Here is a 12,297-nt window from a genome sequence, read left to right as displayed (position 1 = left end):
TCATCTGGAGCAAATCAAATTGATGAAAAGTCAAGCAATGAAATGAAGCAACATATTCAACATTATTATTCAATTTTCCTGTTAATGCATTCAGGAAATGCTATTGTGCACCTTGCTGGGTTATTTATTTTTTTGGATAGTTTGAGTAGCAGGTTACTTATAGGGCTCTCACTCAGACCTTAGGCATGTATGAATGGAACTCTATGGTGAAGTTAATTCCCTTTCAGGCCTAAAATGTGAAAAAAAAAGGAATGAAAGTTTTTTTTTTTTTTAATTTTATCCCTCCCACTTTTCAGACTGTGGACAGAGAGCCATGTCTGCCCCAAAGCGATGCCTGTTTACAGGCTGCAGTGGCTGGAAGGTCCTGTCCTGTGTCACCAGCACCCCCAGCACCATCAGATCTACGAGCAGCCTAAAAGCAGGCTCGAGACCATCTCAGGAAGAGCAACTCTGTGAAACAGCGGCAACTCTGCCTTTTTCTGCAGCCAGGCTTGGATCGTTTTTTCAGGACCGGCCTGTGCTCAAGAACCCTTTTTTGGCGGATGCCCTCTTGAGAGGATACTTGAGAAGACACCTTCCTCAAGAGGTGAGTAAAGTCCATGTTCAAATGTGATATTACTGTCAGACTGAGATTTTGATAGAAAAGCACATACAAGATTGCAGGTATTTTAATTCTGAAGCCTAATGTAAAAATTAGACCACAATTACAATAGAAATGGTCATTTATTTAGACTTGTACTTTTTGTTTTCTAGGCAGTGTTTGCAGATTTATGCGCCTTTGGGGAGCATTTGGCGACAGAGGTGGATGCGTGGGGAAGAGAATGTGAGGTCACTCCCCCGCGATTAGTGAACTTTGACCCTTGGGGACGCAGAGTGGACCACATCGTGACTTCTGCCGCATGGAAACGCATGAAAGCTCTATCAGCGCAGGAGGGATTGGTCGCGATCGCTTATGAGAGGCCGTATGCAGAATGGAGGTTTTTGACCGCCGAGCTTTTGCGCTAATTGAATAACAAGTAGGATAGTCATTGACAGGATGAATTGATCCAAGTGTGTTTTTTTTCCTTCCCCAGTCGTGTTTATCAAATGAGCAAGTTGTATATGTTCTCGCCCTCGTCTGGTCTCTACACATGTCCTCTGGCCATGACTGATGGAGCTGCCAAAGTCATTCAGGTGAACTACTATCTCTTCCTGATTGATAGATTTGTAATGTTGCTCAGGGATTGTGAAAACGTGTAGAAATTGAGAAGGAAGTTGAATTGCTGCATGCTTAAAATCACTTGAATCATCCAAATTTATTTACTACAATTAATGTACCTTTGTGAACCTATTTTTATTATGCTGCATTATGTACACTCTAAAAAAAATATTCCAAGTCAATCTATCTGATTTTGTTTATGTTAAGTCTCTAGGCATTTCTTGGCCTGTAGAAGAAGCCTTCAACCGACTAACCAGCCGTGACCCTCAGCATTTTTGGACATCGGGACAGTGGATGACAGAGCGACAAGGAGGTTCTGATGTAGGTGAGTTGAAGTTAAAATGCTGGGTAATTTGTGGGCATATCCACTTTTGTGTTGCTTATTATTATGTGTATGTGTTCAGCTCGTGGAACAGAAACTGTGGCAGTTCCCCAAACAGACGGTTGCTACAAACTTTATGGCTACAAGTGGTTCACCTCCGCCACTGATGCAGACGTGACTCTCACACTGGCAAGAGCATGTGACCAATCAGGAAGAACCACACCGGTCGGTATAACTCATACCATGACTGTGATGGACGACATTTCACTGACGGTTGCACTTATGTCTTTGTCAGGGCAGCAGAGGTTTGTCCCTGTTCTACGCGGGGGTTAGCCGAGACCGCGATGGCCGTCTCAGCGGGATTGAGGTTCAGAAGTTGAAGGACAAACTGGGAACCAGACAGATGCCCACGGCCGAGCTGCTGCTGGACGGCCTCCGAGCACACAAGGTCAAATCCTGACGGCGGTCTAAATTGAATCCAAATGGAGGCTACGCCTTCCTGAATAAAACCATTAACATTTTGCCATCTATTTCCCCAAAAATTCTACCAGCTATCAGAAGAAGGAAGAGGTGTGGCCTCCATAGCGAACATGCTGACTATAACGAGGATCCACAACAGCATCTCTGCAGCAGCGGCAATGAGAAGGCACAAGCGCTCATATTAATCAAGCGGATTCTCTTTTACTCCAAATGAACTGATTTGTGATGCTTATTTGCTGACAGGGTGGTCCAATTAGCATGTGACTACGCAACTCGCCGCACTGCCTTCGGAAAGCTGCTCAAAGAGCACCCGTTGCACGTGCAGACCCTCGCTAGGATGGAGGTAAGATGGCCATGAGTTGGCAATATCCTCCATCATTCTTTGGTCACACAAGAAGAAGAACACAAGGGCTTATGGTATGGCTCCCATTCACGCGCACAGATCGAAACTCGTGGCGCTTTCCTCCTGGTGATGGACGTGTGCCGTTTGCTGGGACGAGAAGAGAGCGGCATCGCCACTCAGCTCGATGCTCATCTCTTACGTCTGCTCACGCCCGTTGTTAAACTCTACACTGGCAAACAGGTGAGCATTTATTCCTTGAATGGGAATCAGGACTCCTGATATCATGTTTCATTTCAGGCGGTTGCGGTGGTGTCGGAGGGTTTGGAGAGCTTTGGTGGGCAGGGATACATTGAGGACACCGGGCTACCTGTGTTACTTCGAGACGCACAGGTAACACTTTTTTTTCACCTTCAAATGTACATAAATCTGTATAATGAAAAAAGTCTATCATCTTCATCTATCATCAAAGAAATGTCACAAACATAGATGTAACAAATGTTATGCTTTTTTTGTTTTTAGGTACTGAGCATATGGGAAGGTACGACCAATGTTTTATCCCTGGATGTTCTGCGATGTGTGGCTCGAAGCTCAGGAATGGTTCTGCCAGCTTACTTCACTCATTGCAAGGTAAAATTGGAAAAACGCACCAACAAATCTGTAAACTAGACAAACCGGACCGACCTGACAAAAATGTGTTGTGTGTGTAGACCCTGCTTGCAGGAGCCTCCAGTGTGTCCTCTCTGAATCCAGCTGTGAAAACAGTCCACAGGGCTCTAATTCAACTAGAAGGATTTGTCCAGGAGGCAACCAACAAGATGCCAGGCTACCTGGAACTTGCAGCCAGAGACTTGGCATACACCCTGGCTCGCATCTATATGGGTACAGATACACAAAATCCAATCATACATTCACATCACAACTTTTGCCTTCTTGATCGTAGGTGCCCTTCTCATTGACCACGCAAGTTGGAATGAAGCGTCTCCAGCTGATGTCTATGCAGCGCTCAGGTAAAAACAAAAAGTGAGAAATACAACTAAATGAAAGATTAAAGCATATGTCATCTTTTTATGTTGATTCTTCAGGTGGTGTGAACAAAATCTCTGTGTGGTGGCATCAAATAATGCGAGAGGACACTACGATGCCACCTCACTCGGTGTTGATTCAGTTCTTGTGTATGACCAGGAAACGGAAGGCGGAAACTGATACACAATGTTGGCTGCTGTTCTTCTATTTTGGTAATTAACATACACACACCCCTTTTTTAAGGCGCATCTGACAAATGGAATCTATATTTAATTGCGTAACCAATGGAAATCATTGCAGTTAGTATTGTAGGAGACATGGTTAATTTATATGGTAATGTTCATTCATAGCCATGATATCTAAAAAAAAAAACAACAACAACTTGAAAACATGCAAATAGTAAAAGCCGCCAATAAATGAAAGTATTTCAGTATATATACTGTTGTATGATATACTGTTTCATATTAAATATTGCTCAATGTTTTCATCACCAACAATAAAACATAAAATCTTTCAGTACTGAGTTAGAAGTAATCATTCTATAGTTACTATAGAGATACTATGGAATACTACATAGAAAGTACAGTGAGTGAAGCGAGCTAGGTTGGACATTACAAGAGGTCATTGAATGCAGCATACGTAGATGGTGTTGTGATGGGCGGACCTTCGAGCGTAGCAAATTCCCGGACCTTTTTTCTTCCTTTTTTTTTTTTTTAGCAGTCGCGTGTGTAAAGACAGTCAAAGAATCAAACTAGATTTCCGTGCGAATGTTCCTTTTTACGGAAATTGGTATTTTTTGTCATTTTAATGTTGATCGACACTGTCTTTGGTTCAGTTTTAGCTGAAAACTGCTTAGGTTTGGAACGTTTGTTGTCGTCTTGCATGTAAGCTGTCAACAGAATGGACGTGGCGCCTGGATAAAAGACGAAGACGACAACAATACCAAAAAAATAGTCATGTTTGTGACTACTCCGTTGCTTCTTCTGATCGCGACATCGTTGTTCCAGCAAGCCGCGTCGAACTTGACTGTGTACTACAAGAGTGGGACAGGTGTTGAAGTAAACGGAGGGTCCCTAAACGCTTCACTCGCCGTCATGTCTCCCCCGATAAACAACGACGAGGTGGGTGAGATAACAAGTGCACATGAACTGTCACTCACTCCTCGTGGGAGATTATAGGGAGAAAATGTCTCCTAACTGTCTTTAGGGAAAACATCCGTGTTAAATTGATGCCAAAATGTCAGCAGGTTTTAGTCACATGACTTGCAGGCACGAGCAACGACTGTTGAAATCATGTACCCATTTGTACATTATTTGGCAAAAAATGGTAAACAAACCTCCAAATTCAAAGTACACTAAATACCAGGAATTGGTTGCTGTAATAATCTTTTTATAATATTAGATATAACTCACTTTAGGTGTGTGGATATTCATTTTAGATAATCTATTGTATAGTATAAAAATTTAATGGTTCAAAATAATAATAGATCAATATCTGCCTTGCAAAAAAATTCAGTTAAAGTACATTTATTGAATTGTATTAATAGCATAATAATAAACTAAAACTGATTGCACTTTTTATGCTTCATGTAAATTTCAGCTAAGTTTTCATAATTTTGTAATAAATCATTCAAAGTTCCTTGAATCTCATCTTTGCAGACTCATGTATAACAATATGATATCTTGCAACGACAAGATTGTCTGAAGAAGAAAAAAAGCAAAATTGGTATTTACAGTGTGTGTTAATCTGTGTTTTTAGTGTGATAAAGTGATGAACGTCAGTGCTGCAGAGCGCTGCACGTTTGTCAAGAACACACCGGACTGCAGCATAGAAGATGGCTTCATCAACTACCTTCAATTGGTCTTCTGTCTGCTTCCCCCAAAACTTACACCACTCACAGTCATCCTCTGTGTAAGCCCCCCCATATATGTGTGTGTGTGTGGTACATTTGAGCAAGTTGGAGAACTTCAGTTTATCAACAATGGGGTTTTCCTCCATCTTGTCATTCCTGTGGCAAACTCTAAGCAAGTGTTGAAATGATCAGCAGATGCTTGGAGCGCCTTCTTGCCATTCATTGTACAGATAAATGTGAAATTACATAATGTATGAATAATTTATTGAATTTCACACAAGTCACAAATCCTGCTAAAGATTTTTTTTTTTTTAAACTGCGGCTTATAGTCCGGAAAATACGGTACAAATGTTTGCATCCTGGGAAAGAAAATCGACCATGTCTGATATTTCTTCCTTCTTATTTTTCCACAGATTGTGTGGCTGCTCTTTTTGTTCGTCATACTCGGCCTCATCGCATCTAAATTGTAAGTATCTCTTTAAGTTTCTGGGCCCCAGATATGATATTCCATATTGATTCCGTCCAGCCATAGAGCCTGTGAATTGACCCATTCATTGTCTGACCACTGCTCGGGTCACATGAGCATTAGACTGTAATGTTTTCATTTGTTTCACTTCACATGTGTCATTATGAAAGTGGACTTTGTTCCTTTATTTTCTACGTCAGGCCATTGACCGTGCTGCTATATTAAAAGTCCTTTCTGTGTGTTTCCCTCTAGTTTCTGTCCCAATCTGTCGGCCATCTCCACAAGTCTACGTCTGACTCACAACGTAGCTGTATCCTTTGCTCAAAATCAAAAAATAAAACGCCCTTGAATGGTTTTATCTTCAATCTATATTCCTTGACTAATGTTTGTACCAAGGGCGTAACCTTCCTGGCTCTTGGAAACGGCGCTCCGGACATCTTCAGTGCCATCGCTGCATTCTCCCACCCTCACACCGCCGGGCTGGCCGTTGGAGCTTTGTTCGGTAAGTTGTGAGATCGGAAGCCGAACACTCACCCGTGCTAATGATTGGCCTCGTTGCCAGGTGCCGGTATATTTGTCACCACGGTGGTCGCGGGCGGCGTGGCCCTGGTCAAACCTTTCACTGTGGCATCTCGTCCTTTCCTGCGTGACGTCATCTTCTACATGGTGGCTGTGTTCTGGACCTACCTCATCCTGTACAGGGGGACCACCACGCTAGGAGAAACGCTGGGTAATTTAGGGGCACGGTTGGTCAAGCTATGCTTGATTAAAAATATGGGCAACTCTTTCTCATATTTAGCGCTATGCAATCTTTTATATGTGGTGTGAAATTTTTAAAATTACTTTTTTTTGCACATTTACTACAATATTTTGGAACTTCATTAATAAATGCTAAATCTAAATTGTAAGTTTAAATGTAAATTTTATATATTAAATCCAATCCGGTTTAGATTTAGCACTTATTTAGAAATAAATATTGCTAAATATTGTGATTCTTATTGCAAAAAGTGATTCTAAAATGATCACCACATATATGAGAAAATGTTGCCGTCTTTTTAACGGAGCGCAGCGTTACAAAAACACACAGAACTTGACGTCCATAATTTTTGTGTTTATTTGGTGTTGGCAGGATACTTGTCCCTGTATGTGGTTTACGTGTTGACAGTCATCATCAGTGCCTATGTCTACAGCCGGCAAAAACGCCTGCGAAACGGCACGATAGACAGCATTCCGCATATTCAAGGTCGACACGTCCAAATTACACGGACAACGAGACAAGTTCACTCAAAGTTTTTTTTTCCCCTTTTGCAGAGGCGTTTGAGTCGACGGACTCGTACGATAATGTTCCCTCTCTCTTCGCTGGGACAGACCAACAGGATTATGGTAGGGAAAAATGTCCAACCACGTAGCTTTAAATAAATGCATACATTTAAACGTCCCATCCATTCGAAACCTTCTGGTTCAGTGGATTGAATGTCTATTGGCGTCATTGGCAGCCAAAGAGTTTTTTTTCTATTTTATTTATTTAAAAAAAAAAATTGGGGGTGGATACTTTTTAAATGTATCACCATAATGTAATTTCTCAACAACAAAAAGATCAATTCAGGTTTTATACTCCAAAGGTGCATTTAAATGGGTGCTTTATTACATGGAACAAATATTATATATTTAAAGCAATTCAGCTGTAACATATTGTAGTTTTTTTTCCCTCAGTTCACTGTTTACTGTTGTTAGTACATGTGCAAAAACAAACTATATCTCGTTTGTTTTTTGAGAAAATTAGTATATTGTTAAAAAATAGACTTGATATGCTAGAAAAAAAAAACTGGTTTATTTCGGGTGAGAGCTAAATCATGAAAAATTGCAATGACTAAGAAGACTCCAGTGGCCACTTCCCATCTGGTGGCCAAAATGCTGATAGTGGATTCCAAAGCAAACAAACACAACTAATCTGTTCAAACACTATTTATTTAAAGCAAAAGAGCATGCCAGCACGACAATAAACACCGACAAATGCTTTTGTCTACACGGCAAGGCTGAATCGATTCAACTCACAACCAAAATAACATACAAGAAACAATTCCAAAATAGCCTGACTTTAGTTGTTGAAATTGGATTTTAACATTTTTTTTATCAGTCACATATTTGTTCGTATCTTTTGTATTTTAGAGTCTGAGTACAGGCCGCTCCTGCAGTACACCGAGTCCACCTGGCAGATTTTTCTGACCTCCATCAACCCGGTGGACAACAGGAAGTGGAGGAGGAAAAACTGGAAGTGGCGAGCTGTCAAAGTGTTGAAGGTGCGCCAACCACACGATCGGAAAAAGTGGCAACGCTGTGAACGCGCTATTAAGGGGCGGTTTCGGCCTCTCAGACCCCCGCGGAGGTCATGCTGCTGCTGTGCATTCCCGTTGTAGATCTCGACAAGGACGACAAGAATTGGAGACGGCCGCTCAACTGTTTTCATCTGCTCACAGCGCCGCTCGTGTGCATCCTCGCCCTACAGTCGGGAATGCGTAAGTGCAATGAACTCTTTGTAAATACTATAAAAAAAAAGAAAATATGAAAAAAAAATATGACTTACTCCAAAGTAGCCATTCTTTTTGTTGGCTGTTTTTTCAATGTTTTTTTTTTTTATACCTGGGATAAATGAAAGAAAATGAGGTGTATTGCAAATATTCAGCATGTTTTAGCTGAAAAAATTTCAAGTGACTTTTTTTTGTTGTTGGTCCATATCTCAACATTGAGCATTCTTTGCTTTGTCTAGTTGGGAATTATCTAATCGAGGGCCAGTTTCCTGTGTGGTTGCTGACTTTTCTATTGGGACTTTTCCTGTCTGCTATCGTCTTCTGCAGCACCACCAATGAGTGCCCCCCCAAATATCACCCGGTGAGTGTGTGTCCTTTTCTGGGCTTTTTGCGCCACCTGAACAGATTTAAGATTGCACTTTTTGCAACAGATTTTTGCCCTTTTGGGCTTCGTGGTAAGCGCCGTGTTGATCAGCGCGGCGGCATCCGAAGTGGTCAGTATCCTGCATATGCTGGGCGTGGTGCTTAGTCTTAGTAACACCGTCCTGGGCTTGACTCTCCTGGCCTGGGGGAACAGCATCGGAGGTGAGCACTTGCCGTGCCGCTAAGATTCTTTTTTGTTTTGTTTTTAAATCACCAATTAAGCCTTTTTGGCGCTGTCAAATTAGACTGTTTTTCAGACATCACCCTCGCCCGACAGGGTTACCCCAGAATGGCCATATCCGCCTGCTTTGGAGGCATTATTTTCAGTATCCTTTATGTCCACAAGTTTGGAATTTGATGTCAAAAGATGATTAGGAGACAATAGATGGGTAAAATGATTAGAGAAAAAATGCTTAACTCCATCTCTACCAGATATGTTGTTTGGGGTGGGTTTGGGCTGTCTGGTGCAGAGGATCAAAACACACATGGAAGTGCAGGTAACTCACACACAGGTCATCTAACCACAGGTAGAAATGATAGAATTGAAGTTTTACTTATACAGTTTTCTCTAAGTTTCTTCACTAATTTTGCAAAGAAAGCACCAACTACAAAACAATTAGGACTTAGCTCTAAAGATTTTAAGAAAAGGGCTGAAATGTGTGTTTCCACACTTGCTCTTCTAACACTAGAAGGGAGCGGGGACAACAAGACAGTTGGTCCCCTCCCGCCAGTGTACTGCACAGCTGTAAAAGTGGTGGCTTTGCAAATAGGATTTTAAAAAACCACCATGTACTGCTTTTGGTGTCAAAGTGGCAGCCCGGGGGCCAAATATGGTCCGCCACATCATTTTGAGCGGCCCAAGAAAGTAAATCATTATTGCCGGCCAATTGTGACCAATTCGTGATGTAGAAGTTAACTCACCTGTCTCCCATGTGGGAGACTGGGGTCCGAATCCTGGTAAGGAAACAAGTTCCCTTAATTGTTTCTATATATTTGTAGTCAAGACATTTCAATAATGACAAAGGAAATTGTGGCCAAATTGTGGCCTAGTGGTTAACTCACATGTCTCTCGTCTGGGAGGCCTGGGTTCGAATCCCAGTCGGGACACATTTTCACTTAGTTATTTCTGTGTTCTTGTAATCAAGAACCTCAAATGATGACAAAGGAAAGTGTAGCCACTTGTTTGGCGTACAGGTTAGTTCACTGGACTCCCGACCGGCAGACCTGGGTTCGATTCCCGGTCGTGACACTTTTTCCACTTAGTTGTTTCTGTGGACTTATTCTCAAGACACTCAAATGATTACAAAGAAAGGTGTAGTCACTTGGTTGGCGCAGAGGTTAGATTACTGGTCTCCCACCTGGGAGACCTGGGTTCGATTCCCGCTGTCGGCACACATTTTCACTTAGTTGTTTCTGTGTACTTCTTGGAAAGACACTCAAATGATTACTAAGGAAAGTGTAGTCACTTGGTTGGCGCAGAGGTTAGATCACTGGACTCCCGTCTGGGAGACCTGGGTTCGATTCTCGCTGTCGTCCTTTGGCTGAAAATAATTGGAAAGAAGACTTGGTAAATGGAATGGAACAAGAAGAAAAAAAAGAAAAAATGGAACAAGAAGAAAAAAAAAGAAAAAACTTTTTAATTTATATTAAACACTTAGTCATACTTTTCAGCAAAAGGTTATATTCCGAACTGCCTTCGGCAGTTCGGAAGAATGTTGGAGGGACCTGTCTGTGCGAAAGGCGTTCTCGGGTCGGCCTTCGGCCGACCCTCGACCGCTTGCTTGGTCAGTGAACCGCCGACACCGGGAAGCGAACTCACGTTCTCTCCGTGCAAAGGCGAGTGTGCAACCCACTACACCAACTCGTGCCCCACTTATACATGGGTGTTGAAACGTTTTATCCAAGGAAATGGGCGTAAACACTTAGTCATTTTTTTGACTAAATGTTTCATCCACCACTGAATACTTATTTAGTTAGACACTTAGACATTAGAACTTATTCTTTTAACTGAACAATTTTGGGAAAATCTTTGCCTGCACTGGGATTTGAACCCAGGTCCTCAGATATGGGAGACTGATGACTTAACCACTGGGCCACCACCCTGTGAGAGAAAGTGGTAGTACTTGTACTTTTGTCTCATTCATTTACCTGAAAATAATGGGAAAATATTTGTCTGCACTGGGATTTGAACCCAGGTCCTCAGATGTGGGAGACTGATGACTTAACCACTGGGCCACCACTCTGTGAGAGAGAGTGGTAGTACTTGTAGTTTTGTCTCATTCATTTACCTGAAAATAATGGGAAAATCTTTGCATGCACTTGGATTTGAACCAAGGTCCTCAGATGTGGGAGACTGATAACTTAACCACTGGGCCACCACCCTGTGAGAGAAAGCAGTAGTACTTGTACTTTTGTCTCATTCATTTACCTGAATAATATTGGGAAAATCTTTGCATGTACTTGGATTTGAACTCAAGACCAATGAGGTGGAAGACTGATGACTTAGCCACTGAGCCACTACTCTACAGGATTTAGCAGTGGTATCTGTTGTTTTGTCTCTTTTCACTCCCAGATCAGACTTAGGACTTGGCATTTGGACCTGAGGGCGAAAAGTTTGACGTTGAATAACTTAGCAAAATTGACTAATATTCACACATTATTATTTTTATACTCTTCTTTTTGTCATCATTGGGAGTTCTTGACTACTTCACGAAAAAAAACCTTACTATACTATGTCGTTTTTTTTTTACAAAAAAAAAGCCTTACTATACTTTCCTTAACCTGAAAAGATAGGAATGGCAAACGTTACACTCAAAAACTTGGATCATTTTTACACAAGCTCTGAAAATCAGAGGTCATTCCAAATAAAATTGTATAAAATCATTGACCTACAAAATCAGGTTGTTGTGGTCCAATGACTTCATGGTCGCTTGTTCTCCTCAGATGGAACCAGAGGGACTTTTGACATGGATCCTGGCGGGTTCTCTGGGTTTGTCTTTGGTTCTGTCCTTCCTCATCGTTCCACTGAGCCGCTTCCACCTGGGTCGGCCTTACGGCGTCTTTCTCCTCATCTTCTACGCCGTCTTCCTCTCCGTTGCCCTGTTGGCTGAGTTTCACGTGGTCTAAGCTGGGGGGGGGGGGGGGTGGCTCTCCTTCTGTAGAGGCCAGTCTCACACAAGGGAAGTGAAATAGACACACTGGAAGCACAAAAGCATTGTTTTTGTACTCCACTTATTTTATGCCTATAAATTTTGAAATGAGCGCTGTTTACCGGAAAAAGCCAGTTATATAAATATATATATTTTTGTCTTAAGCTGTAATGGTAATGTTAATAAGGACATGGGTCAAATCAATACAGGAGTTTTGCTTTTAAAGTCTGTAGTCACTGCCTGCACTGTACGTGACAATTATGTATCGGGACAACATGTGATGTGTTTTCCACTGTTTTGTCTTTTTATTTTACCACCAGCCAAAAAAAAATGGGTCTGATTAAAATCTCTTTACTGATTTAACCAATAACTTGTTCTATAAAAGAATGTTTTGCAGTAAGTGCTTGTGGACTGAAAACGGGTTGATACTCATACCTGGTGGTGATTTCCATAAGCCACTAATATAAAGGCATTTGGATGAAATAAATGATTTATAATCACCAATTTCAAAGG

At 41.7% G+C, this 12,297-nt stretch overlaps 2 protein-coding genes across 2 annotated transcripts; both read left to right on the top strand.

Annotated features, from left to right (window-relative positions):
- The first annotated feature begins 305 nt into the window (after nucleotides 1-305).
- Nucleotides 306-3,846, top strand: LOC144195577 (acyl-CoA dehydrogenase family member 11-like). Its single transcript, XM_077715306.1, has 14 exons — nucleotides 306-586; nucleotides 754-977; nucleotides 1,074-1,173; nucleotides 1,406-1,523; nucleotides 1,603-1,745; nucleotides 1,816-1,968; nucleotides 2,072-2,166; nucleotides 2,244-2,343; nucleotides 2,443-2,583; nucleotides 2,641-2,733; nucleotides 2,863-2,970; nucleotides 3,051-3,222; nucleotides 3,284-3,350; nucleotides 3,426-3,846. The coding sequence occupies exons 1-14, from the start codon at nucleotides 314-316 to the stop codon at nucleotides 3,544-3,546; spliced, it is 1,908 nt and encodes a 635-aa protein (XP_077571432.1). The 5' UTR covers nucleotides 306-313; the 3' UTR covers nucleotides 3,547-3,846.
- Nucleotides 3,847-4,029: 183 nt separating this feature from the next.
- On the top strand, nucleotides 4,030-11,771 carry LOC144195299 (mitochondrial sodium/calcium exchanger protein-like). The gene is made up of 15 exons (XM_077714836.1): nucleotides 4,030-4,487; nucleotides 5,125-5,277; nucleotides 5,632-5,684; nucleotides 5,937-5,994; nucleotides 6,081-6,186; nucleotides 6,247-6,414; nucleotides 6,814-6,927; nucleotides 6,996-7,067; nucleotides 7,854-7,984; nucleotides 8,059-8,200; nucleotides 8,452-8,573; nucleotides 8,644-8,797; nucleotides 8,881-8,961; nucleotides 9,068-9,132; nucleotides 11,579-11,771. Exons 1-15 carry the CDS (start codon nucleotides 4,323-4,325, stop codon nucleotides 11,759-11,761), a joined length of 1,767 nt encoding a protein of 588 aa, XP_077570962.1. The 5' UTR covers nucleotides 4,030-4,322; the 3' UTR covers nucleotides 11,762-11,771.
- The last annotated feature ends 526 nt before the right edge of the window (nucleotides 11,772-12,297 follow it).

The sequence above is a fragment of the Stigmatopora nigra genome, chromosome 4 (assembly GCF_051989575.1).
Source record: "Stigmatopora nigra isolate UIUO_SnigA chromosome 4, RoL_Snig_1.1, whole genome shotgun sequence".
NCBI classification, from domain to species: domain Eukaryota; kingdom Metazoa; phylum Chordata; class Actinopteri; order Syngnathiformes; family Syngnathidae; genus Stigmatopora; species Stigmatopora nigra.
This window is presented reverse-complemented; position numbering and strand designations above follow the sequence as displayed.

Excerpts from the sequence above, each read along its gene's own strand:
- LOC144195577 (XM_077715306.1), top strand. The coding sequence starts at position 314 with ATGTCTGCCCCAAAGCGATGCCTGTTTACAGGCTGCAGTGGCTGGAAG. Across the intron at positions 1,746-1,815 it reads AATCAGGAAGAACCACACCG|GGCAGCAGAGGTTTGTCCCT; the intron begins GTCGGTATAACT and ends TGTCTTTGTCAG. Across the intron at positions 3,351-3,425 it reads GATGTCTATGCAGCGCTCAG|GTGGTGTGAACAAAATCTCT; the intron begins GTAAAAACAAAA and ends TTGATTCTTCAG.
- LOC144195299 (XM_077714836.1), top strand. The coding sequence starts at position 4,323 with ATGTTTGTGACTACTCCGTTGCTTCTTCTGATCGCGACATCGTTGTTC. Across the intron at positions 6,187-6,246 it reads GGCCGTTGGAGCTTTGTTCG|GTGCCGGTATATTTGTCACC; the intron begins GTAAGTTGTGAG and ends CCTCGTTGCCAG. Across the intron at positions 8,574-8,643 it reads GCCCCCCCAAATATCACCCG|ATTTTTGCCCTTTTGGGCTT; the intron begins GTGAGTGTGTGT and ends TTTTTGCAACAG.